This window comes from Thamnophis sirtalis, unplaced genomic scaffold (assembly GCF_051295495.1).
Source record: "Thamnophis sirtalis isolate CommonGarterSnake01/CBP01778 unplaced genomic scaffold, rThaSir2_p1.2 scaffold_8, whole genome shotgun sequence".
In the NCBI taxonomy this organism is placed as follows: domain Eukaryota; kingdom Metazoa; phylum Chordata; class Lepidosauria; order Squamata; family Natricidae; genus Thamnophis; species Thamnophis sirtalis.
Window position 1 is genome coordinate 29,179,009 of NW_028261388.1, and position 23,040 is coordinate 29,202,048.

A 23,040-nucleotide genomic window follows, 5' to 3' on the forward strand; every position below is an offset into this window, starting at 1 on the left:
GGATAGCAACTAACCAGTCTCCTGTTGTTCATTTTTTATTGTTTGAGTCTGACAATTTAATGCTTCCCAATAGACTCTCTTCCTCTTACTATTCATTTTACTCAAAGCTAGCCTTAAAACACTTAGACATTTAAATTGGACTAGCAAGATTCACATTGTCAGTTTTCGGAACTGGATTGGCAAGTAGCATTGCATTTCTGAAAGAGATGCAAACTAAAATGCTCAATAGGATTGTGATGGAAATGATAATTATGATAATATTATTTTTTATCACCAGAGTGATTTTTAAAATAAATGTGCATCCTGCTTTGGAACTCTTGGCTATGGATAAGGATACTTGTATTCAGGGTTTGCCTAGGGCTATCAACAGTGACTTGCAGTAGCTGTCCAGGATTTGAGCTAAATTTCTTTGGTCTTATTATAAGAGTGCAGGTATTGAACCTGAAAACTTCTAAGAATGAAACATTACATTTAATGGAAAATCATTAAATAACAGACATCGTTGGGATTACATTACAAATATCTGTGAATTTGTATTTACATGCTTTCAAACTTCTAGGTTGGCAGGAGTTAGGACAAATAACAGGAGCACACCTGTCTCATGGCACTCGGATCTCAAGCTGCCTAGATATAGACTTTTAACCTTTGTAAATATTCAGGAAGGCAACAGCATTCCATGCTTTGCCGTAAAGTCTGTGCTGGGGTGTGATGTCATGCTGGCTACATGATTGCAGAACATCTCCAGACAAACCTGGCTCTGAGACTATGGTGATAAGCCCGCCCTCTAAATCAATCACAACTAGTAGAGTAAAACCCGCAGGGAGACCTTTACTTTTAAGTGAATATGTAAGGCTGCCTGGTGCTCAAATGGCTCAAGGCAGTATCTAGGAAAAGTTAAAACCATACTACAGGTTGACCTCAGTTAATGATGGTAATTCGGACTGTCACGTGGTCATAATGCCCAATGTCATGTGACCACACTAACTTACAATGGTAGTTCTGGCAGTTGAACTCTCTTTGCCTGAAAATAAGCCCGCCACTGAAAATATTGCAACACAGCAGCAGTGCCAAGGTGACCATGCTCACCGCCTCCTGCACCTCAAAAATAATAAGACCTCCCCAAAAATAAGGCCAAGCACTTTTTTGGGGGGGGGGTCAAAATAAAATAAAACCATGTCTTATTTTTGGGGAAACACAGTAGTGGGGGTGGTTAAGCAAGTGCCATGTGGTTTTTAAGCGCTATGTCATGTGATTGTCATTTGCGACCTCCTGCCAGCTACCTATTAATTTTACTTGTTGAAAGCCAGCCGTGAAGGTTACAAATGGTGATCACATGACCACAGGACTCTGTGACTGTTGTAATGGTGAGCTGGTTGCCAAGCAACTAAATTGCACTCACTGCAGGGATGCAATAATGGCCAAAACTTGAGGAGCAGCCATGAGATTCCTCATTCAGCACTGTCATAACTTTGAACAATTGCTGAATAAATAATCATTAACAAAAACTACTTTTAGAAGAGAAATGAAATAGAAGTAGATAATAGTCGTACAGAGAATACAACAATTAGAACAATCCTAGCATTCTAGTGGGTTCACAAATCTCCACAACCCTGGAATTTCTGGAAGAGGATTGCAATGTTATAGACCTCAAGAAGAAGCTGTCACAGAAATCATAATGGAAAGAGAGAAAGCATGCTTACAGGGTCCCATAAGATAACATTTCTAGTGCTGTAAAAGTATATGAAATAGAGATGTTGAAGGTATTCTTGTTTTATCCATTCCTAGTTGGAATAGAAGGGGACACAGTGGCTCAGTGGCTAAGATGCTGAGTTTGTTGATCAGAAAGGTCGGCAGTTCGGTGGTTCGAATCCCTAGCACCGCGTAACAGAGTGAGCTCCCATTACTTGTCCCAGCTTCTGCCAATCTAGCAGTTTGAAATCATGTAAAAAATGCAAGTAGAAAAATAGGGGCCACCTTTGGTGGCAAGGTAACAGTGTTCCGTGCGCCTTCGGCATTTAGTCATGCAGGCCACATGACCACAGAAACATCTTCGGACAGTACTGGCTCTTCGGCTTTGAAACAGAGATGAGCACCACTGGTTGGAATGACTAGCACATATGTGTGAGAGGAACCTTTACCTTTACCTTAGTTGGAATAGTCCAATAGGATTAAACTAGAAAACCTCCAAGGTCCCTTCCAACTCTATTATTCTGTTATTCTGTTATTCTATGTTACTCATATTGTATCCTCCAGAGATTGTGGGGCATGATTGTTTAAAGATGACCAAATATATCAAACATGTAGTCTATATTGATCAATTTGAGTTTTCTCATAACATCAAATAAGCTGCATATTTAATACTTCTCTAATACCTGAGTATTTTGTTTCACAAAAGTAGATGTGAAAATAAGGAATACGCTAAAGCCTGAAATAACTGCACCACTTACCATGTGTATTCCTTTATTATTTAGAACAGAATAATTAAATAAAAGCAATCTTATGTCAAATGTATCATTTCCAGAGGGGATTACAATGACTGTCCACTGACAATAGGAAAGTGGTTTTAGATAATATATAGTCCTCTATCTATCTCATGTTACATATTAAGCTAGATATCCCTCTGAATTTGTTTCACAAGCTTATTCCAAACTTCAGTGATTATTTTTGTCCTCCTTTTGAACTCCTGAGCTCATTAGGTAATTTAAATGCACATGAAATTACCAAGAACTCATCATAATATTCAGAGAAGGATAAAATTCCATGGAGAGACAAGTTCATATCTGCTTAATATTCTGAGAGAATGGTTTAGATTATTTCCTATAAGAATTCAGCTATCAAATTTCTCAAGTGTCTGTAAAGTTGATGCCCCAAACACTAGTGTGTAATATACATACTTTTAAAACAAACATCATTAATAAATGTATGTGTGATCAGAGACCAATGCTCCAAACAAACAATGAGGGTGATTATTTAAAAAGCTATTCCAAAACCATTACATCAACTATTACATGAAACTGTAGCAGCTCTTCCTAACTTTTCAGTTTAACAATTTTCAGGTAGAAATATTGTATTTTATGTATCAGAACTGCATAAATGATTAACTAAGAGGGACATTAATAAATCAAGGATTTAGGGTTGGATAGATTGGAGAAATTGCAGAATCTAGGTGCATAGTTAGAAGTGGGATCAGCCTAGAATCCAAATGTAGTCATAAACAACTAAATCCAATCTACCTTAAATTCCATTTGATTTTATCTAATCCCAAACAGGTGTTAACCACTACTTGTGAACATTCTTGTGCATAAGCATGATTAGCAATATATCAATTAAATTGGACCTTCATGTGTGATCTTTTGTATCTGACAGGTAGGACATGGGAAATTAATTCAGTTGCCACTATAGAAATGGAGAGACATTATACAGGTGAAACTCGAAAAATTAGAATATCGTGCAAAAGTTCATTTATTTCAGTAATACAACTTAAAAGGTGAAACTAATATATGAGATAGACTCATTACATGCAAAGCAAGATAGTCCAAGCTGTGATTTGTCATAATTGTGATGATTATGGCTTACAGCTCATGAAAACTCCAAATCCGCAATCTCAGAAAATTAGAATATTGTGAAAAGGTGCAATATTCTAGGCTCAAGGTGTCCCACTCTAATCAGCTAATTAATCCATAACACCTGCAAAGGGTTCCTGAGCCTTTAAAGACCAATAAACTGAACTGAGCCTTTAAATGGTCTCTCAGTCTGGTTCAGTAGGAATCACAATCATGGGAAAGACTGCTGACCTGACAGTTGTGCAGAAAACCATCATTAACATCCTCCATAAGGAGGGAAAGCCTCAAAAGGTAATTGCAAAAGAAGTTGGATGTTCCCAAAGTGCTGTATCAAAGCACATTAATAGAAAGTGGAAGGGAAAAGTGTGGAAGGAAAAGGTGCACAAGCAGCAGGGATGACTGCAGCCTAGAGAGGATTGTCAGGAAAAGGACCCAGAGTATGGAGGAAGAATGGAGAGGCACACACTGCAAGATGCTTGAAGTCCAGTGTGAAGTTTCCACAGTCTGTGTTGATTTGGGGCGCCATATCATCTGCTGGTGTTGGTCCACTGGGCTTCATTAAGTCCAGGGTCAACGCAGCCATCTACCAGGAGATTTTGGAGCGCTTCCTTCCTCAGACGAGCTTTATGGGAATGCTGACTTCATTTTCCAACAGGACTTGGCACCTGCCCACACTGCTAAAAGCACCAAAACCTGGGATTACTGTGCTTGATTGGCCAGAAAACTCACCTGACCTGAACCCCATAGAGAATCTATGGGGCATTGCCAAGAGAAAGATGAGAGACATGAGACCGAACAATGCAGAAGAGCTGAAGGCCGCTATTGAAGCATCTGGTCTTCCATAACACCTCAGCAGTGTCACAGGCTGATAGCTTCCATGTCACGCCGCATTGAGGCAGTAATTGCTGTAAAAGGGGCCCAAACCAAGTTCTGAGTACATATGCATGCTTATACTTTTCAGAGGTCCGATATTGTTCTATATACAATCCTTGTTTTATTGATTGCATGTAATATTCTAATTTTCTGAGATTGTGGATTTGGGGTTTCCATGAGCTGTAAGCCATAATCATCACAATTATGACAAATCATGGCTTGAACTATCTTGCTTTGCATGTAATGAGTCTATCTCATATATTAGTTTCACCTTTTAAGTTGCATTACTGAAATAAATGAACTTTTGCATGATATTCTAATTTTTCGAGTTTCACCTGTATTTTAAGAACATATTGTCTCTCTTGTATTTCTCTTCTAGCACTATGGCATATAGAGCATTTTGTCCAGCTAGAAAAATGGCTTTTATGTTGAGGATGGACAATTTATATGTAAGACACTTAGCATGAATGAAGTTCTTCTGAGCAACCTTTATAATAAGGAGAGAAAAATTATCCATTTTTTTTCCTAAGGTCAAAAATATATTGTTATAGTTCCAAATTGGTTCTTTTAAAATCTGATGAAATTAAATAATGGGCAGAGAGGCCCATGGCATTTGAAGTTTTCATCAATCACTAACTTCTAGGAGAATATAGAATGGCCCTCAAGAATTAAGGAGGCCAGAAATCATTCCATAAGACCAATTTTAGCCAAAACTTTAGGTCAGAATCTCAAGCAAGCTTTAGTAGAAATTAACACAATTTCTACTGCAATATTAGAGGCATTGCAGACCACTAATGCTATAAGCATATAGGATGATAAGCAAGTATATCTTCCACTAATTCTCTTGGTGACATTATTACATCCTGCAATAATAACATTGTTACATTAGCTATGAGGTCAGGGCCAAGTTGGCATTGGGATATGCTGCATAATTTGGTTTCTCTATCTGTAATACAGAATCATCATCTTGTTGCTTATTAGTATTTAAAATCTGGTGGGTATTTGTAAGCATGTAGAAAGGCCAAAGTTCTCTGAAAGAAAATCTCAATGCACAGAATAGGATATTAGAACCAATGATAAGTTTGAGTGATTTTATCTGAGAATTTTTTTCCTTAAATTATAATACCTATTAATTAAGTTCAAGACATCAAAAAGGCTACAGAAATAAACAATTACAAAGCAGCGTGATTTATTTCTGCATTTTGGATTGGCTTTCATCTATCTCCTTTTATAGCTCTCCTAATACACTGAAGACTATTAAGTTCAGCTTTTGTCTCTTTTCACAGGCAGAGAATTTGAAGGCGAAGAAGAGTTCCTGGAGATCCTGGGAATAACACGAGAGCAGTCAGGCAAATACGAGTGCAAAGCCGCAAATGAGGTTTCCACAGCTGATGTGAAGCAAGTCCGAGTCACTGTGAATTGTGAGTATTTTTATTTCCACCAAATCAGATGTATTTTAAAGAAAAAGGAAAGTTGAACTTTGTGCATTATAGTGATGACAATCAATGAAAAACTCTTATGACATAGGAAACAACACTGCAAAGTCCAATGGGGAGTATTAATGAAACAACTATGGAAAATCTCTATTAAAAGGAAAAGTGTTTTGCCAATGAAGGGGGGAAAATGCAAAAAAAAAAAAAAAAAGATCAGCAAGAGAATTTAAGAGAAAGCAATTCGCATTTCCTCCTGTAACTCAATGGATACCAGATGAATTAAACACAGAGCAAACAAAAACCATAAAATAAAGAGCACTCACAGTTATAAATTCTGTGCTAACTCTTCAGCAAACTTTTCAAAATGAGAAAAGAGTTATTAAAGAAAAGCCCAAACTGGGAGCATCACTGTATATGTTAAATCTACCCCAAAATATGCACTGTATTTTTCAGACTATAAGATGCACTGGAGTATAAGACGCACCAAGATTTTGAAGAGGCAATTTTTTAAAAAAAGGTTTTGCACTCTGCAGACCTCCCCAAAATGAGCCATTTTTCATGAAAATGGACCCATTTTTTGTCAAAAAAGGAGGCATGCACAGCCTTTAGGAGGCTTTTAGAGTGCTCCTGGGGATGGGGGGGGGACAAAACAAGCAAAAAACAGCCTGTTTTTTACTCATTTCTGCCCTCCCCAGCCCCCAGGAAGCACTCTGGAAGCCTCCTAAAGGCTATGCATGGCCATTTTGGTGAAGGGGGCAGGATTTCTAGAGGCAAAAAATGCTGTATTCAGTGTATAAGACTCACCCATATTTTCACCCTCTTTTTTTGAGGGAAAAGAGTGTGTCTTCTACTCCGAAAAGTATGGTATCTTGACGATATTTAAGAGTGAGAAAAGTGAGAAAAGATAGCATTTCTCAAGGAATCTGCTTATAAATGTTTATCATAAATAAGGTATAAACCAGAGGTGGGTTCCTACTGGTTCGGTCTGGCTCTCCCGAACCAGTATTGCTGCTTTCAAACAAAGAATGAACCAGTTCTTTGTTTTTGGGCCCACCCCTGGGTTATACTTACCTTTATTCAAGCTCCTGAAGCCCAGCTGATCTGAGCCAGCAGTTTTAATTGCCACTCCTCTGCTGTTTTCCTTTTTTTCTGACCAATTTTCATTCCATTGCCACGCATGCACAGCAAACCGGTAGTAAACCGGTTAGGAACCCACTGCTGGTATAAACTATTTAGTAAATACTAGATTAGGAAAATATAAATATGGAACTCATACTGTAACCTCTTTAGCTATCCAAAATAGACAGCTTTTTCTTTGCTTGAATGTGGCTTAGATAAATATGTTCAGCAATTACTTTAAATCCCTAATTTAGAAATTTAGAAATCTGACCATGTCCGCCAAGTCTTCATTGGTGAATTAGCTTGAATATATATTTTGGGGATAAAAAGTAAATCTTATTTTGAACATGGAAAAAGATAAGGATAACTAACCTCAGCTACACTCTGAGGACATGGGAGAAAAAAGGAGTAGTGGGTCATATTCATGTCATGTTAACCCTGATCCGTATTATAATAAAAGAACAGAAGACTCAAACCTAAATTACACACTTAGCTTAAATTCCTGGCTAACTTGTGAAATTTCTAAATACCTTTGTTCAATGTTTCTTGTCCAATCTGCATACCTACAGAAAATCAAGAAAAAAGTGCATATATCAGTTCTGACAAATATACCTCATCCCATCCCATCAAAAAATGAACTGTTACAAAACAAACCCACTCCTGATTAGCCAAAAACCTTAGTGCGATGCTGCAATTTGCACAATGCTTCCTTGACTTTGGTAGAGAGGAAGCAAAACTGAGGAACTGGCATGGGGACTGAGATGGAAATTCACACCACTGGAAACCATCTACTGTAAACCCTCAACCATATACAGTTGCAAGAAAAAATATGTGAACCCCTTGGGATTACGTGGAGTTTTGCATGAATTGGTCATAAAATGTGCTCTGAACTTCATCTAAGTCACAACAATAGAAAAACACAGTCTGCTGAAAATAATACTACACAAACATTAGATGTTGACATGGTTTAATTGCACATAACATACTTTTTCTTGCAACTGTATCTATGTTGCAGAAGGTTCTTTGTTTTGTTTCTGACCTTGAAGTTAATTGCATTCAGTTATAGAAGAAGTGAAAAAACTTGATAGTGTTGTAAAAACATAGATGTTCTCAGATGCTGATGTAGAACTGGCCAAATACTAAGTGTGGAGGTTAAAGCATAAAAAGAACGTATTAATTATAGTTCTTAAATGAGATATAGAGCAATACAACAACCCAAGGCTCTTTTTCTAACTAACTACTCAGAGTCTAGATGTAAAAGTGACACAGCTGAGTCATAGTCAACTATAATGTGCATATGCATGCATGCATCTGTTTGATTAGAATATATTATTCTTTTTATAAGGCTACAGCAGATGTAAATTGTTAAGCACTTTGTGTTACATCCAGAGATCTGCCTGAATCAGGGGATTGGGCTGCTAGAAGATGACCTTCCCATTCAGTGCTTTCTTCAGCAACCAAAAGCACCTTGTAAAAAATCTACAGGATCAGGGACCCTGCTGAATGAGGAAGAGACAGCAGGTGGTGATCATAGATAATTAGACAGACTAGCATCTGTGGAAATTATTTTCATACACGCTGCTTCTTAGATTCAGTTAGGGTTAGATCTCTTAATTGTATATATTGTATATTAGAAAAGCATGGTATCAGTAGCTCTGTAAGCTACTTTTGATCCTTAACTTCATCATATGTAATTTGTGCTGAAGTCACACAATCAGAGACTTCAAAAGTATTAAATCACCAAATTCAACCCTCCATTTAGTGCAGAAGTACAAATTAAAGCATTCCAAGCAAAAAAAAAATCTATCACCAGCCTGTGCTTGAAGGCAGCTGGTAAAGGGCACCTCACTGCCATCCTAAGTAATTTATTCAATTGTCAAATAGTTTTACTGTTAGAAAGTTTTTCATAACATTCAACTGACATGTGTATTTATGCCATTATCCTGTGTCCAGTATTCTGTAATGACCAAGGATATAAGGCCTTTAGTCTGAATCCTTTCAGATATTTGAAGAACACTATTGTAAACCAGATCAGTGTAATCTTTTTCCAAGTGATATCTTTTTCTAAGATTTAATTTACAGTTCCATGATCACTCTCATGACATTCTTTGGATTTGTTCCAGTTTGAATCTTTCTAAGTCTGATATCTAAAACTAGGCACAGGAGTTTTCAACTTGCAGTAATAATTGACCCTAGAATTACAGTTGTAACTCATGCTGGTTGTTGAGTGGATCATCAGATGACCTTGCCTGATTTTACAGCTTTTTTACAGTGGTTATGCAAAACATCATGGTTATTAAGCAAACACTATTGTATTGTTAAGTGAACCCAATAGATGGGGTTTTAGAAATAAATGCCAGTTTCTGGCAAGAAAAAAGTCATAAATCATAGTCACGTGGCTGTGGAACACTGCAAACAGCCATAATGTGTGCCGGTTGCCAGGTGCCCAAAATCTGATCATATGATCTGGAGGTGATCATCAGAACTTTGAATCTGGATTGTAAGGTTGCTTTTCTTTTTGTTTCCTTTTTTTTTTTTTGTAACTCCAGTTGCTAAGCAAGTTGTAAGTCGGGAACTACCTGTAAAGAATTCAAGACATGCTCTGGCCAATATAGTCCTACTAGGCTTAGCAGAATTCATAGTTTTTTTTAGGAAAACAAACAAGACCAATGTGTTTGTAGGAACTAAACATAAAAAGATCAAATCTGACTAGGAATCATGATGTTGTTTGTTCCAGATTATTCCAACCTGGTGCCTTCCTGAAGTAGCTAACTTCAAATAACAGAGCCAGCAATTAACATGTAAAAAGCTTTCTCATGTGGATTATGGCAATTGATGCACATTTGAAGTGCATCATACTAGATTGTAGCAGATCGTTGTGGTCCTCTGGTGATGTGTAAGCTCTTTTTCCAGAAACCTTTGCATCTTCTAGTCCTCTTTTGCTTTGGAGTGGTAGCTTGTAGTTTTTGTTGCCATCAGTTATCTTCCAGAAAGCACCTTTAATTGACATCCCTCACTCCTGGTATTTGTGAGATAGGGTTCACTTTGGGTAATTAAAAGATCAAAGTACAAAAGTAGAAACTATATCTGTAATGCTACTTGCTGACTGTATGGAATATAAACATAGTGAACAAAGGATTCAACCTTTTCTTTCCGTGCATTTGAGAGATCAAACCAATCACAGAGGAAATAAGCAAAAGCTTAATTAAAAGAAGATAAACATGTAAAGCCCCCTTTAAACATTAAATATCAAAATGAAAATAGTGGATGTGGAAAAAATAAATTTCAGATAAATCCCACGGGAGGACTGTTCTGTTACAAACAGTGGTCTTCCTGCCAGAATCTCTGACAAAATATTGGAGAGGTTTCACTGTATTATTATACATCACAAGAGATTCTAAAGAAAAACTTACTGCTTTTGAAAACAACCTTAAAGATGAAGAAAGGCTAAAATTATGCCCAATTCCCTAACTAGGACAGAAAAATAAAGAATACAGGATTTAGCACAAACTAAAAATTGAAATAAAAATCCTGGATAGACATCTTAGCTATTTCTACAGAAACAGAAGTTTTCTGAAGAAAAGTTCTTATTTGTTGGATTTAGTTGCTTCCTATTTGATTCAAACTGTTAACTTCTGTTGACAAGATGAAAAATGTTGCTCTGTCCTTCCGTACATCCTCTGCTCCTAAAAAAACAAACTGGTTTCCAGGCGAGGGAGGGGGCTTTATATGATCATTGTCACTTGAGTTTATGGCATGAGAAAGAAAAGTATGTGAAGAAGGAAAGTGCACTGTAGATATTATGATGTAGACTAGCATTGGTCTTATTTACTTTCAGTCAGATTGTCACTTTGAACATTATTTTGATTCATTAGGATTTATGTATGTGATTATGCATGTAATAGATATTTTCTGCCTGAGAAATTGCACTTTTTTAATACCAGTGCTATCATTTTAAACATACTTATTAAAAAATTAAAACCCACAAGAGTACAAGGATGGTTATCAGAAACAATATTAAATACTCATAAACATGTTGACTGTAACTATAAGTCAGCTACAAGGAGACTAGTACTTTGAAAGCAGGTAGTTTTCTAATAATGTTTTCTTTTTTCCTTCTTTTGATTATGAATATGTTAATTTCTTCCCAGAATAAAAATAAATAGTGGTGATAATATTTTTCAGGGTTTTGTAAATATTTTTATTTTTATTTTCAATGACATAATGTTCTCAGTTTGATACAATCCATTCATACATTAATACAATATTGCAATTTAATTTTTATTACACTAAACTCTCTGCTTACTTAATGTTATTGTATATCCTTTTATCCCTTGCTTTTTTTCTTTTCACCTTTTTGTTATTATTTAAAATGTTTTAATAAATAAATGGTGACAAAAAAGAAATCAAAGAAGCAGTATATTCTCGGGGTTATTTTATTATGATTGGTATTCTGAATCATATAACAAACTCCTAATCATAACAGTCATAAAAAGAAAAAGTTTACCTTGATTTCATTTGCACTGGATTTCAAATAGAAATTATTTATATTCCCACAAAAAAATTGAATAAAATCCACTAAAGGCTGAAACATCTACCGTATGTATACCTAGATGGAATTGCAGTATAAAATATTGTAGCCTTCCTCCAATAACTTCTTTTGGATTGTTTATTATGTTAGCTGATTTTTTTTCTTAACAAACATATGACTTCTATTTATTATAGAGGAAAGACAAGGTACAGAAAGTATCTCGGTAATTTAATATAAAATGTTGAAATTGCTGTCTTCTGATAGCTCATACATACATACATACATACATACATAGAACTCAAATAAAAACTTCAGTACAAGCATTATTGCTACTGTAATGAACATCACAATTACGAAAACATTTATTGCATTGAAAGAAGTACAACTGCAAACTAATTTATTTAGTATAAGAAGATTGAGAGTATTGGCAATGTGAGTAACATAAGTAAGAACATACAAATTAGGGCTAGGTTGCTCTAAAATGCAAGAATTACTCAATTTAAAAAGATACATTGAAAGTAGAAGGATAAAAGTCATCAAATCATATCTAATATCTGAGTACTGACTCTTTTGCTTTCACAAGGTTTTATAAACCTTGTTCAACTGCCTACTAGTCTGATTTCAATAAATTCTATAGAGCATGGTTGCTTATATTCAGGTTTTAGGGATGATAATGAGGCCAAAAATATCCCAGTTGTAAATGTTGTCTTTATTATTTAACTGAAGCTTATGCAACACTGGAAAAAGAGAAATCTGCATTAAAAATAGACTCAAATACACACATTTAAGCTCACACTAAAGGCCTTTATTTATTTGAGCTGTCATTGCACATTTTATTTAACAGTAGCTAGAAATAAAAATGTGCAACGTTACCATAGCACTTCAATTGCAAATCTAGCACTTAGTGATTTTCTATGTGGATGATGAAGTTGTGGATACTAATAACCTGTGGAAAAAAATGTTGGAAATTAGTTCTTCCTGAGGAGCTACCTTTGATTTAATTGAAATGTTCATTCACTGCCTAAAATTACTCTGGCCAATTCTACCCAAGTCCATCCTATTATTCACCAGTATAGGCCATGGGGTAATTTCAGAAATGTTGAAAGAATAAATTCAAAATTAATGTGGAGCTATGTGTGAAAATCAGAATGGGATCATAGTATGTATGCAGAGGAAGGCTTAAACTGGGTTCAAATATGTGCAATCACAGAAGGCATAGTTTGCTTCATCAGTTGTGCATAATCTTTTATTCTTTCATTTTAGGATTGATATCTTTACCCTTGATTTATTCATTCTAGTTGTTGTTTTTTCCTTTAAAATATGTAGTAGCAAGAGGCAAATTATGAGATCTAATTTATGTAGAGGCCATTAGAGAAGTTGGTCCTTCAAGTTTGCAGTAAGAAAGGGCCATAGCTCAGTGAATAAGCATACACATTTATGATCACAGACTCAGTTTATACATTTCTAGTTAAAAGGATCCAAATGTGGGTGGTTTTAGAAGTGGCATTCACAAAGAGCAATGCTGGGATAATATGATAAAAGACTCTTTCCTTTATTGCATAAAATGACTGACAACCAAAATCTATATGCTACCACTATAAAAGCAACATTTCATATTAGACAAATCACTATGGGATTTGCTTTTTCTCCCGTACACTCATCTTTTTATTCTTTTTATTCTTTACTATTATTACAACCCATAATATTTTTTAAAAGAAATGCAGTGCATCCCACAAGATTTTGTGGATTTCATTCACAAAATGTGTATATAGGCTTCTAGTCTAGGAACCATTTAGTGGTTCATAACTAAGCCTGAAGATATGCATATTTGAATGGCTCCAACTAGGCACACATTGATAGCATGAGTGATATGAGCCAGTCTTTCTCTCCTGCAGACCCGCCAACTATCACGGAATCCAAGAGCAATGTATCTGCTACAGGGCGGCCGGTTTCACTTAAGTGTGCAGCCTCTGCTGTGCCCACGCCTGATTTTGAATGGTACAGAGATGACACTAGGTAATTATGCTATTTATCTTCTTTCTGTTGTCTCTGATGTCTAGCTTAAAAATGTTCTCTTTATACTCAATGCTCACTTTCCAAAAATTCCATCACTCATCTTCTTTTTTTCTTTCAACATTCCACCCACTAGCCGTATGACCACAAGTTAGCAACAAACACAGGTATGGTATCTGTATAATAATCAGTTGTGCTTTGAATACAAGCTCCACACATATTTGAAGGGAGTGCTAGGTTTCTAAATAAAGGTTTGCAGTGTAGTTTTGGAAGTTTAAGATGAGAAAGGTCTATCTGGATTGTGTCTACGTTCTGATACAATAAAATGGTTAATTTTTTAAATGCCACAAGATTCTTTGTTGTGTTTGTTGAAAAATACTCGCATAGCTATTATGACAGCTAGAAAAATAGTGAATTATGGGAGGAGGAATTGAAAAAGAAGAGGAGTAGAGCAATGTAAAAGACAAATCTTACCACATTATTTATGAATTAATGAAAAAGATGATTAAAAAAACAAGAATGAACTTGTAGATTAAAAAAAATCTGTAACTTTCATAGTTTTCTCCCTTCCATTCTCATATAATCCCCTGTCTGTATCAAAGTAACCATCTCATTCCATATCTGTTTGCAGTCTGCATTGAACTTTTAAATCTTCATACTTACCCTATACAAAGAATACAAAGTGTTACTGTATTTACCATTGACTTTTCTTGATTCTCAGGATAAATAGTGCCAATGGTCTGGAGATCAGGAGCATAGGGAGCCAGTCCTTCCTGACAGTGACCAATGTCACTGAAGAACATTATGGCAACTATACCTGTGTCGCTACCAACAAACTGGGAATCACAAATGCTAGCCTATTTCTTTACAGTAAGTATGGAAGTGAAAAGAAAATATCTGAGTAAATTTCACTGTTGTAGTGAAAAAGATGCTCTGTAGATAGGGCAATCTTGGGTCCTAAAATGAATTAAGCAAAAGAGAAGAGAAGAGAAAGAGAAAACATCCTTCTACTCCATCCTCATATCCAAAGAAAAATAAATAGGAAGATCTCCTTCTTTAAAGTCAGGGGCTTACTTCCAAGTAGCATTGCTTAGATTTTCAGTATAAATTAACTTAGTTTCCAAGACAACAAATCCAGTTCCATTTGGAAATAATACTATTAAGCCATATTATTCATAATTATATCCCAGCCTTAAACTAAAATTAGTGTGATTGAAAGCCATCATCAAAATATATAATATTGATATTATAAAGCAGGTAACACGGTACAACTATTATTTGAATTATTGATGAAATGTAATTTGACAACATGTAGAAAGAAATGCAAGTTGAAATAAGGACAGAAAAGAAAGAATTATCTTTCAAGACAATTCAAAAGAAGTTGAAGTCATAGATCAAAATCTAATAAAGAAACATTGCTTGGGTTTAAAGGTTGTTTTCATGAGCTGTGAGAAAAGATGAATATAGTCGAGAGAGAGACAGAGACAGAGACAGAGAGACAGAGAGAGAGACAGAGAGAGACAGAGACAGAGAGAGAGAGAATCCCAACCACAGCTAGATATATATAATGTTTGCCATGGTCCTGAGACTAACTTTCCATCATTCCCAAATATAAATTATTAATACAAATTTCTGTTTGCATTGTAAAACAAATGAAGGTAATTCTGTAGCCTTAATTGTAGGCATTTTGAAACAGTGTGACCAAAAAAAATGAAAATAAAGCAAATGCTGCCTTTTGGTATAGGTTTACATTTTTCAACTTTTTTGTTAAGAAAATAATCAAGCCGAGAAACAGGTGCAAATGTATCTATTTACGCACATATGCATGAATGCATTTTCTAAGTTCCAATTTATCTTTTCTTAATCTTTGATAAAAATAGAATATAAAAAATCAAGTTATTTCTTAAATCAGCAAGGTCTTTTAATAGTCTTTTCTTGGAAACATAATCAAGAAAGACAACTACGGTATATCATTAGGCAGCTGAAGGATAGTTAGCAGCTGGGAGGATAGAGATACTTCAATAAAAATACCCATTAACTTATTAGCCCTCACATTCAAGGACGCATTGTTAAAAAAGATCTAATTCTGATGACAGACAATACTTTAAACAATGATTCATTGTTGAACAGGGTCCAACATTTTCTTGACCATTGTAATAGACCAACTAATTTAAGCTTCAAGTCAGACTAAAATATATTATTTCATTCTGTGTTTTACCTTGGAGTAATGGATTATACTTCTTTGGATTTTTTTCAGCAGTTTTCAAGGTCTTTATCCAGTTAGCACAAACCATTTGAATGAGTCATCACCTTTTATCTCTGACTTCAGAACTTGTAGCTTTTGAAAAATATAAACCAATAATATGGCTAAGAACAGATGCGCAATGTTGATACTTTTATAAAGAGCTAGGTAAATGGAACAATAAGGCAAAGATGGTCTTATGAGGTTCATTGGTAAATGTGCCTTAAATTTGCAGATTTGGAAGCACAGTGCATAGGAGCAGAGACCCAATCACTCATGTTTCCTTACATCCACAAATGTTTCAATTATTACTCATGAGGTCAAAGAAATAAACCAAAAGCAACTGCTGTTCAGATCATTCTTGAAAGTTGCTGCAGATTTGTTTGACTTTTTCTCAAATGTATCACAGGAGGAAGTTGATGGAAGGAAAACAAAACAATAAAATAAACAGCCATTGTAAATACTGGGACATTACTTTGACTATGTGTATCCTGTACATATTGAAGCAATGTTGAATCAACAAAAGGGGGAAAAAACCACACCTAAAGTATGGATCTACAGATATAAACAATGAGGTTCTAGCTTTTTTAGTCTGGATGCTCAACAGCTTCCAAAGTTATTCCTTCACTTATATCCTCTTTCCTTTTCTTTACAAGTTATCCTTTTACTCACTAAAACAAGCAGTAAAAGAGGAAAACAGAATATGTATCAGTTTGCAAGAATTTGTTTTTGTCGAAAGGAAAGAAAATGAGAGATCTACTGGACTTTCTGTTTTGCAGAAGGAATGTCCTTGTTCTAAGATCCTTGTTATAGGATATTTGTTTTTCTTTCAATAAAACCTAGCCATTCTTTGCAGTAGGAAATGTGCAGCCGACAAAGAACAGGAAGATCTATTTATGGGCAAAGGCTGATTTTCTTTCAATCTTGCTTTTTCATTGTACCTGTCTTAGCCCTGGTAGACATTAAAGGACTAATGAAACTCTTCCTATGCCTTCTGAAAAGATAACCTGATTAATTCAGTAGGACTTATTTTCAGATAAATAGGCTTGAGTCCGCACTGTAAATCAATGAAAGCAAAATATTATATATTGTTCAACAATTCCCTTTTTAGGTGGTCTTCCAAAAATAATATGAATTCGTAGAGATTTGTGGATCGCCTACTTTCTTCTTCAATCAGATACTTCACATTTTATAGACTAAAGAATCTGGTAGTACTTTTTAAAAACTAATCTTGTTCTGAAAGACTTATGCCCTTTAATTAGGTTTGCTAGTCTGCAAAGATACTTTCATACTCCTTCTGATTTTTGGCTACCACAAACTAACATAGCTTTCCTCCTACAAGGACATCTCTTATATGTCATTCTGCTTTGGCGAAGTGTCAGGATGGGGTCAAGCACTTACTTCACTAATAGTAGTTGCTGCATATAACAGACAGTTGCTCTTATCAAGGCATAGTGAGAAGCAATAAAAGTTTTTTCCCTACCCATTTCAATGAGTTTCCAGAAATAAAACACTTTTTGAAAATCTGCCCAGTCCTGTTGATGGGATTTATATATATTTTTGTGACTTCTAATTGCTCCATTTTACCAAGAAGGCTTTCTAGCAGGCAGATTCTCACTGCCTCAACAGGCTCCTGAATATAAATAGTTGTAGTAACAGATTGGAAGAAGCATTTGGCCAGACTTCTATCAGTAACATACATACCAGCAAGAACAAAAGTGTTATGCTTTATTTTCTAGCCTATTCTCTGTTTAGAAATTACTATCATATTCTTCCAGCCAATGTTTTAAATTCATAGTTATAAAAGGGGTTTGGTCTAATTTTTTATTGAGAAAAAAATTGAAGAATACTTTCTCTGGTTTGGCTATAGATCAGCCTAGATGTCTGAGAAAGTGCTATGAATGCCAGTCAATATCCGAACTTGGGTTGGTGTCACTATTTGATAATATCGAATCAAAGTTAGTAAACTACAAAAGTAACAAATTCAGAGTTCCCCATGCTATCTAGATTTTGCTCTGATATAATGTCTCAAATTCTACATCTCTGCAGGTGTCTATTGGTATATTATATACAAGACAATGTACAATATGGGAATAGCTCATTTATTTGGTGTCATGAAGGTCTAAAAGTGCCCATGAATAGCAGAACATTCTTATGTAATTTTAAAATAATTTAAACCATCTTACCTATGCAGACAATAGCAGAGATAAATCCTAACAAAGATAAAGTATACTTCAGGTTTCTGCCTCCATTTAAATTTTTGTTCTTAAAACCATCTGAAGAACAAATAAATCCAGATTGAGATCAGTCCTAGAACCTAATTCCTATGTGTTTTCAATATAATGTCTGCAACAAGACTATATTCTATTGTGAGAGAAAAAGGAGAATAAGTGGATATATTCCTGTACCCCTATGTACACTCATTCATTCAACATCACCTTAACATACATATAGCCTTAAGACGTTAGTATGACTTCCTAAAGTTTCCTGTACGATAGGGGAACTGTAGTTATTTTTACAATAAAATAGAGAAATTAAAAAAAGAGATCCCAAGAAACTGGCCATCTGAATTGTGCAAACTGAGCAGACTTAACTACTGTCTCAGCATTTTGAAAAAATGAAAATGTTGTGTTCCTATGCATATACATATGTGCTAAAAGGAGCACAATTTATCACCCTCCAGCTTTGTAGAAACATTAGACTTCAGAATAAATCCTGGTGCTTACTTTGCAGCCAGAAGGGGAAAATACATTACACAAAGCAGCTGTTACCAATTGGGGAGCCGTTTACTAAGTTTAACTATACAGGAGCCTGAGTTATTGTTTCAGAAGATATGAAGGAGTGGTATCCTTAAATTCCTGTACAATCCCATGAAAAGATATGACTAATTTAAAAATTATACTTGTTGCTATGTTTAGATTGTCATAGGTTCCAAAGCATCTTTTCAGAACTAAATCTAACATTTCCAGTATTAAGTCAGAAATAGGACATACATATATATGTACCCTATCACATACAGTTCATACCTGTCAGCGTTATTCAATCTTCTAGTAAGCAATATTTTGCAAAGTTCAGAAGAAGCATAAGAAGTTTTAAGGAAAAGAAATTGGAAACATTAAAGTAATTCTAATTTACACTAACTCTGTTCACCATCCCTCTCCCTTTAGATCTATTGTAAGAAATCTACTCACTTAAAATAGTAATTGATTGGAGATAGTGAAGTAAAATAACCTACTTAGGGCTTTGCAAATCACCCATACTTCCATCATATCCTTTTATCACTTCATATATTATCTTTTTGCTTTTTAGGTTGTCAGCTCACATTTTGAGGAACTTGTCAATTTCATCAATCCATTATTTTCTTGGTCGTCTTCTTCCTCCTCTCAGCCCATTCATTCTTCCTTCTTACATTTGTTTTTTGAATTTTTGCTCAATGCATGACCAAACCACTTCAACATTCTTATTTTTTAGATCTTTTGTAGATGTGTTTTCAGACATCTTTATCCAAAGATTCTAATAGTTAATAAACAATTTCTAAATGTGATTATAAAATAAAAGTATGCAAATGTAGTGTCTTTTTAAGGCCTCAACTATGGTTTGAGTATGATGGCTACTTCATCCTCCTCAATATCAACTCTCTCAGGTAAATCATACAGGAAACAATTAGATGAGTGAATTCTATTTTATTGTAAAACTAAATTAAGTCTGAAGGTACAAACTTCTCACTGCCACTTTAACTGCATCATCAATTAGAGTAGGCCTTCCTAAGTTTCTTTCTCTAACGATTAAGCCACATGGGAAACCTCCCTCTCTTGTCTGACTGTTTCCTAGATAGTATCTCTTCCTTTTATCACCCATGGTTATCCACATATTCTATTACACCCAGGGTTCAAAACTAACTGGAGACTATTGCCTTGCAGTCTCTTTCTTTGTCAGGAGAGATTCCATGAGCCAGTTTATTCATCATCTCTTTGTTCTTCGCCATAGTTGTTGTCTCTATTTTTCATCTTCACTCTTCTGTTCTTTCCTCACAAAATAAGCATCCATTCATTCACGAGACTGTCACTTGACGCTATTGCACACATTTCTGAGCTGTTTTCAATTTATTTTTTCTAGACATATTCAACCGACACTTTCATATAACACATTAGGCAAAAAAACATGCTCTTAAAACAGGCATTTTAGTTTCTTTTAATAACCAAAATCAATCTGTAACTTCTCTGATTTTTCATGTCATGCTTGCCTCAAGCATTTTACTCCAAGGTATAAGTGTCACACAGAGTAACAAAATAAGTTAGAATCATTAGGGCAGTGCTAGAGTGGAATAAGAGAGGTGTCCCACAGCAGGCAGCAGAAAGGAAATGTAGTTTTTCACAAAGCGAAGCAGTAATGAGGCCAGAATGCTTTAGAATAACCACTTGTGAAGAAGTGACTTGCCAACTGTGTGAGAAAAAAGCAAATAGACTTAGGTTATTTAAACACACTAAATAACAAGAAAATCTTATCACTGCAGCTGACTATTTTCCCTTAACAATAAGCCCCCATTGCTCCATAAACACTAACTTTCAATCTAGCTGTGTATTTTCCAGGCAAAAAGGCAATATCTTCTTGCACCTGCTGAGTGGTAAAACACTCGCATCAAGGCAGTTAGCGTAGGGAAATCTGTCATTATTCCCAGGTATGTACTTGACCTTTTGTTTCTTGATTTGTTTATGGACTTTCCAGCAAGTCCAGTTGTAATAATACAGGGTATTGAATTGCCATTGGGTTCTGAGCAAGCTTATAAGTAACTGGTTGCCCACTTTAAAAATCCTGTGGGAAGTTGTGGCATAACTTTACAAGCAATTCTCCTTCCTGGAGTTTACAAATTCTAGCTACAGTTATATCCTACATATTTCGTACAAGTATATAGTATGACTGGTAAGGTATAGAAAGGAATTTACTGAGTCAAAACTTTTCCTTAAAATGAATTAATCTCATAACTTTCCAAATATCCGTTTAACCTTTCCACTGCCCCACCCCACACTTTCTCTTAATCCACACGTACTTCACAATGGAATATAAAAACTATCATGATGGATCAGGACATAATTAGGTTTTGTACAGTGTTACATTTTCTACAGGGGCAAAGTATGCATATTGGAAACTCCTGTGATAAAACATAATGATTGTGTCTTTCTTCCTAGCTGTTCCCAGTGATTAACAATTAGAGGGTTACTGATTCTCATCCTGGAAAATACATTTAATCACTAGGACAAATATTGTAGTGGTGGTTGGTTTAGTGGTTTAGTGGTTTATTCGACTTGTATGCCGCCCTATTCCCAAAGGGACTCAGGGCGGCTGACAAACCAGGAGGGAAGGGGCACAAATACAAAAAGAGTAAAAACAGAAACAAACAGCAATACAAAACAATTTAAAAAGTCACAACAAGCACAACCAATTCGAGTGGGGGTGGAACTCAACAGCCCCAGGCCTGCTGGAACAGCCAGGTCTTAATGGCTTTACGGAAAGCCTGAAGGGTGGCGAGGGTCCGAATCTCCATGGGGAGATCGTTCCAGAGGGCCAGAGCAGCCACAGAGAAGGCCCTTCTCCGGGTGGTCGACAGCCAGCATTGGCCGGCAGATGGAATTCGGAGGAGGCCTAATCTGTGGGATCTAATGGGTCTATGGGAGGTGATTGGCAGAAGGCGGTCTCTCAAGTACCCAGGTCCAATACCATGTAGGGCTTTATAAGTGATGACTAGCACCTTGAAGCGTATCCAGAGACCAATACCTGTTGATAGTTTTATCAGTAGCTAACGTGGGTAGCAGGATGCTTAAGCAGGAACAAAATCTCTCCAGAAGACTCTTTGTTATACATACCCCTTCATAGCACTCAGAACTCATCATTACAATGGCCCAAGTGTCCGGGAATTGGATAGTCATAGGTCTCCAGGACACTGCCATTATACTATCTACCCACCTATCTTGGAGAACCATGTTTCACAAGCTTTAAGACATTAGTAATACTATATTTGAGTCCACAGGAGGCTGATAGCATTGCACAAAAGGCACCATAAATATCTGGAGGAGATTTGTTGGCACTAAACTTACATATGAAACAGAAGCATGTCAAAGTACATGGCAACCTTCTGTTTGGTGCCTCCATATATACATAAAGGGAACATTCCAGAAGTACCAAATAACATATCTAAAATTTTGTAGCCCAATGCATGTGGAGAGCAACAGATTGTAAAAAGCTAAAACAGGGAGACCAAAGTTAAAGTCAAATTGTATTCTGGTCCAGTAATATGTTGAATGAAGCAAGATTGCCTACATTCAGCAAAATGTCCACGGGCACGTATAATTAATCACTTTTGGAATACATACTACCTTGTCATTGCTCTGAATTATAGGTGAGGTTTTTTTACTCTATACTAGTATTAATTTTCTAGGTTTTTTTTTAAAGTAGAAACCCTGGCTTCTATGTGATTCAGAATTATGAAGAAAAAAATCAAGCTGACTTAATTGTGCATGAATATGCTGTCTTCCCAAGAGTTATTCATGTAACTAACTCTACAGTGATGCTTTTATAAAATTCTTTCTTCATGTAAAAAGAAACAAAGGCTCCTCTCAGGCAGATGTTTCATAACTTCACGAGAAAAAAAATATTATACAACAGTTCCATCCTTTTGTCCTTCATAAAAAGTGCTTATTAAGAAGAAAGATGAAGAAATGTTGGTAAAACATGGGAGAATTAAAAAAAGTCATTCATAGCAATTCTTGAAACAAAGTAATTGATCAATAAAGGCCTCATTTGGAAACTCACAGAATGGTAACTTGGTCAAATGTGCAGAAGCTAGTTAGATAGTGCTATAACATTTTTAATGAAATTCAAAATATTGTTGATTACATACATCTGAAAAAATCTTTTATGTGAAAGACTTCTGATGATAGACAAACAACAATATAATGAGGAAAACAGATATATCATGAAAATCAATTTTCGCAATGGAAAAAGTTTTCATAATTTCTTCAACACTGGCCCATATGTACTGAGTGATTTCTTTAGTGATTACCTTTCAGCAATGTCACAATATACATTAGTGGTATCAATTCCACTAGAATGACAAAATTAGGATGTTTGTACAATGATTTAATTAATGAGGTCATGCTATCTTAACTCTCTTTGCTTACTGTATTGTATTGTGTTTTGTGTTATCTTCAAATGAGCCTTATTCCAATGTTTGGTGTCACACATTTAGTTCTTTGAGGTAGAAGAAATCTT

General features: G+C 35.5%; 1 protein-coding gene across 2 annotated transcripts in view; it reads left to right on the forward strand.

Moving 5' to 3' along the window:
- The window catches only part of LSAMP (limbic system associated membrane protein), a 485,924-nt gene that overhangs the window by 435,922 nt on the left and 26,962 nt on the right, over positions 1–23,040 (forward strand). For both annotated transcript variants that reach the window (XM_087721321.1, XM_087721322.1), the window contains exons 4-6: positions 5,723–5,857; positions 13,415–13,535; positions 14,254–14,402. In XM_087721321.1, the coding sequence (XP_087577447.1) occupies positions 5,723–5,857; positions 13,415–13,535; positions 14,254–14,402 (405 nt within the window). The remainder of the gene's footprint in view (positions 1–5,722; positions 5,858–13,414; positions 13,536–14,253; positions 14,403–23,040) is intronic.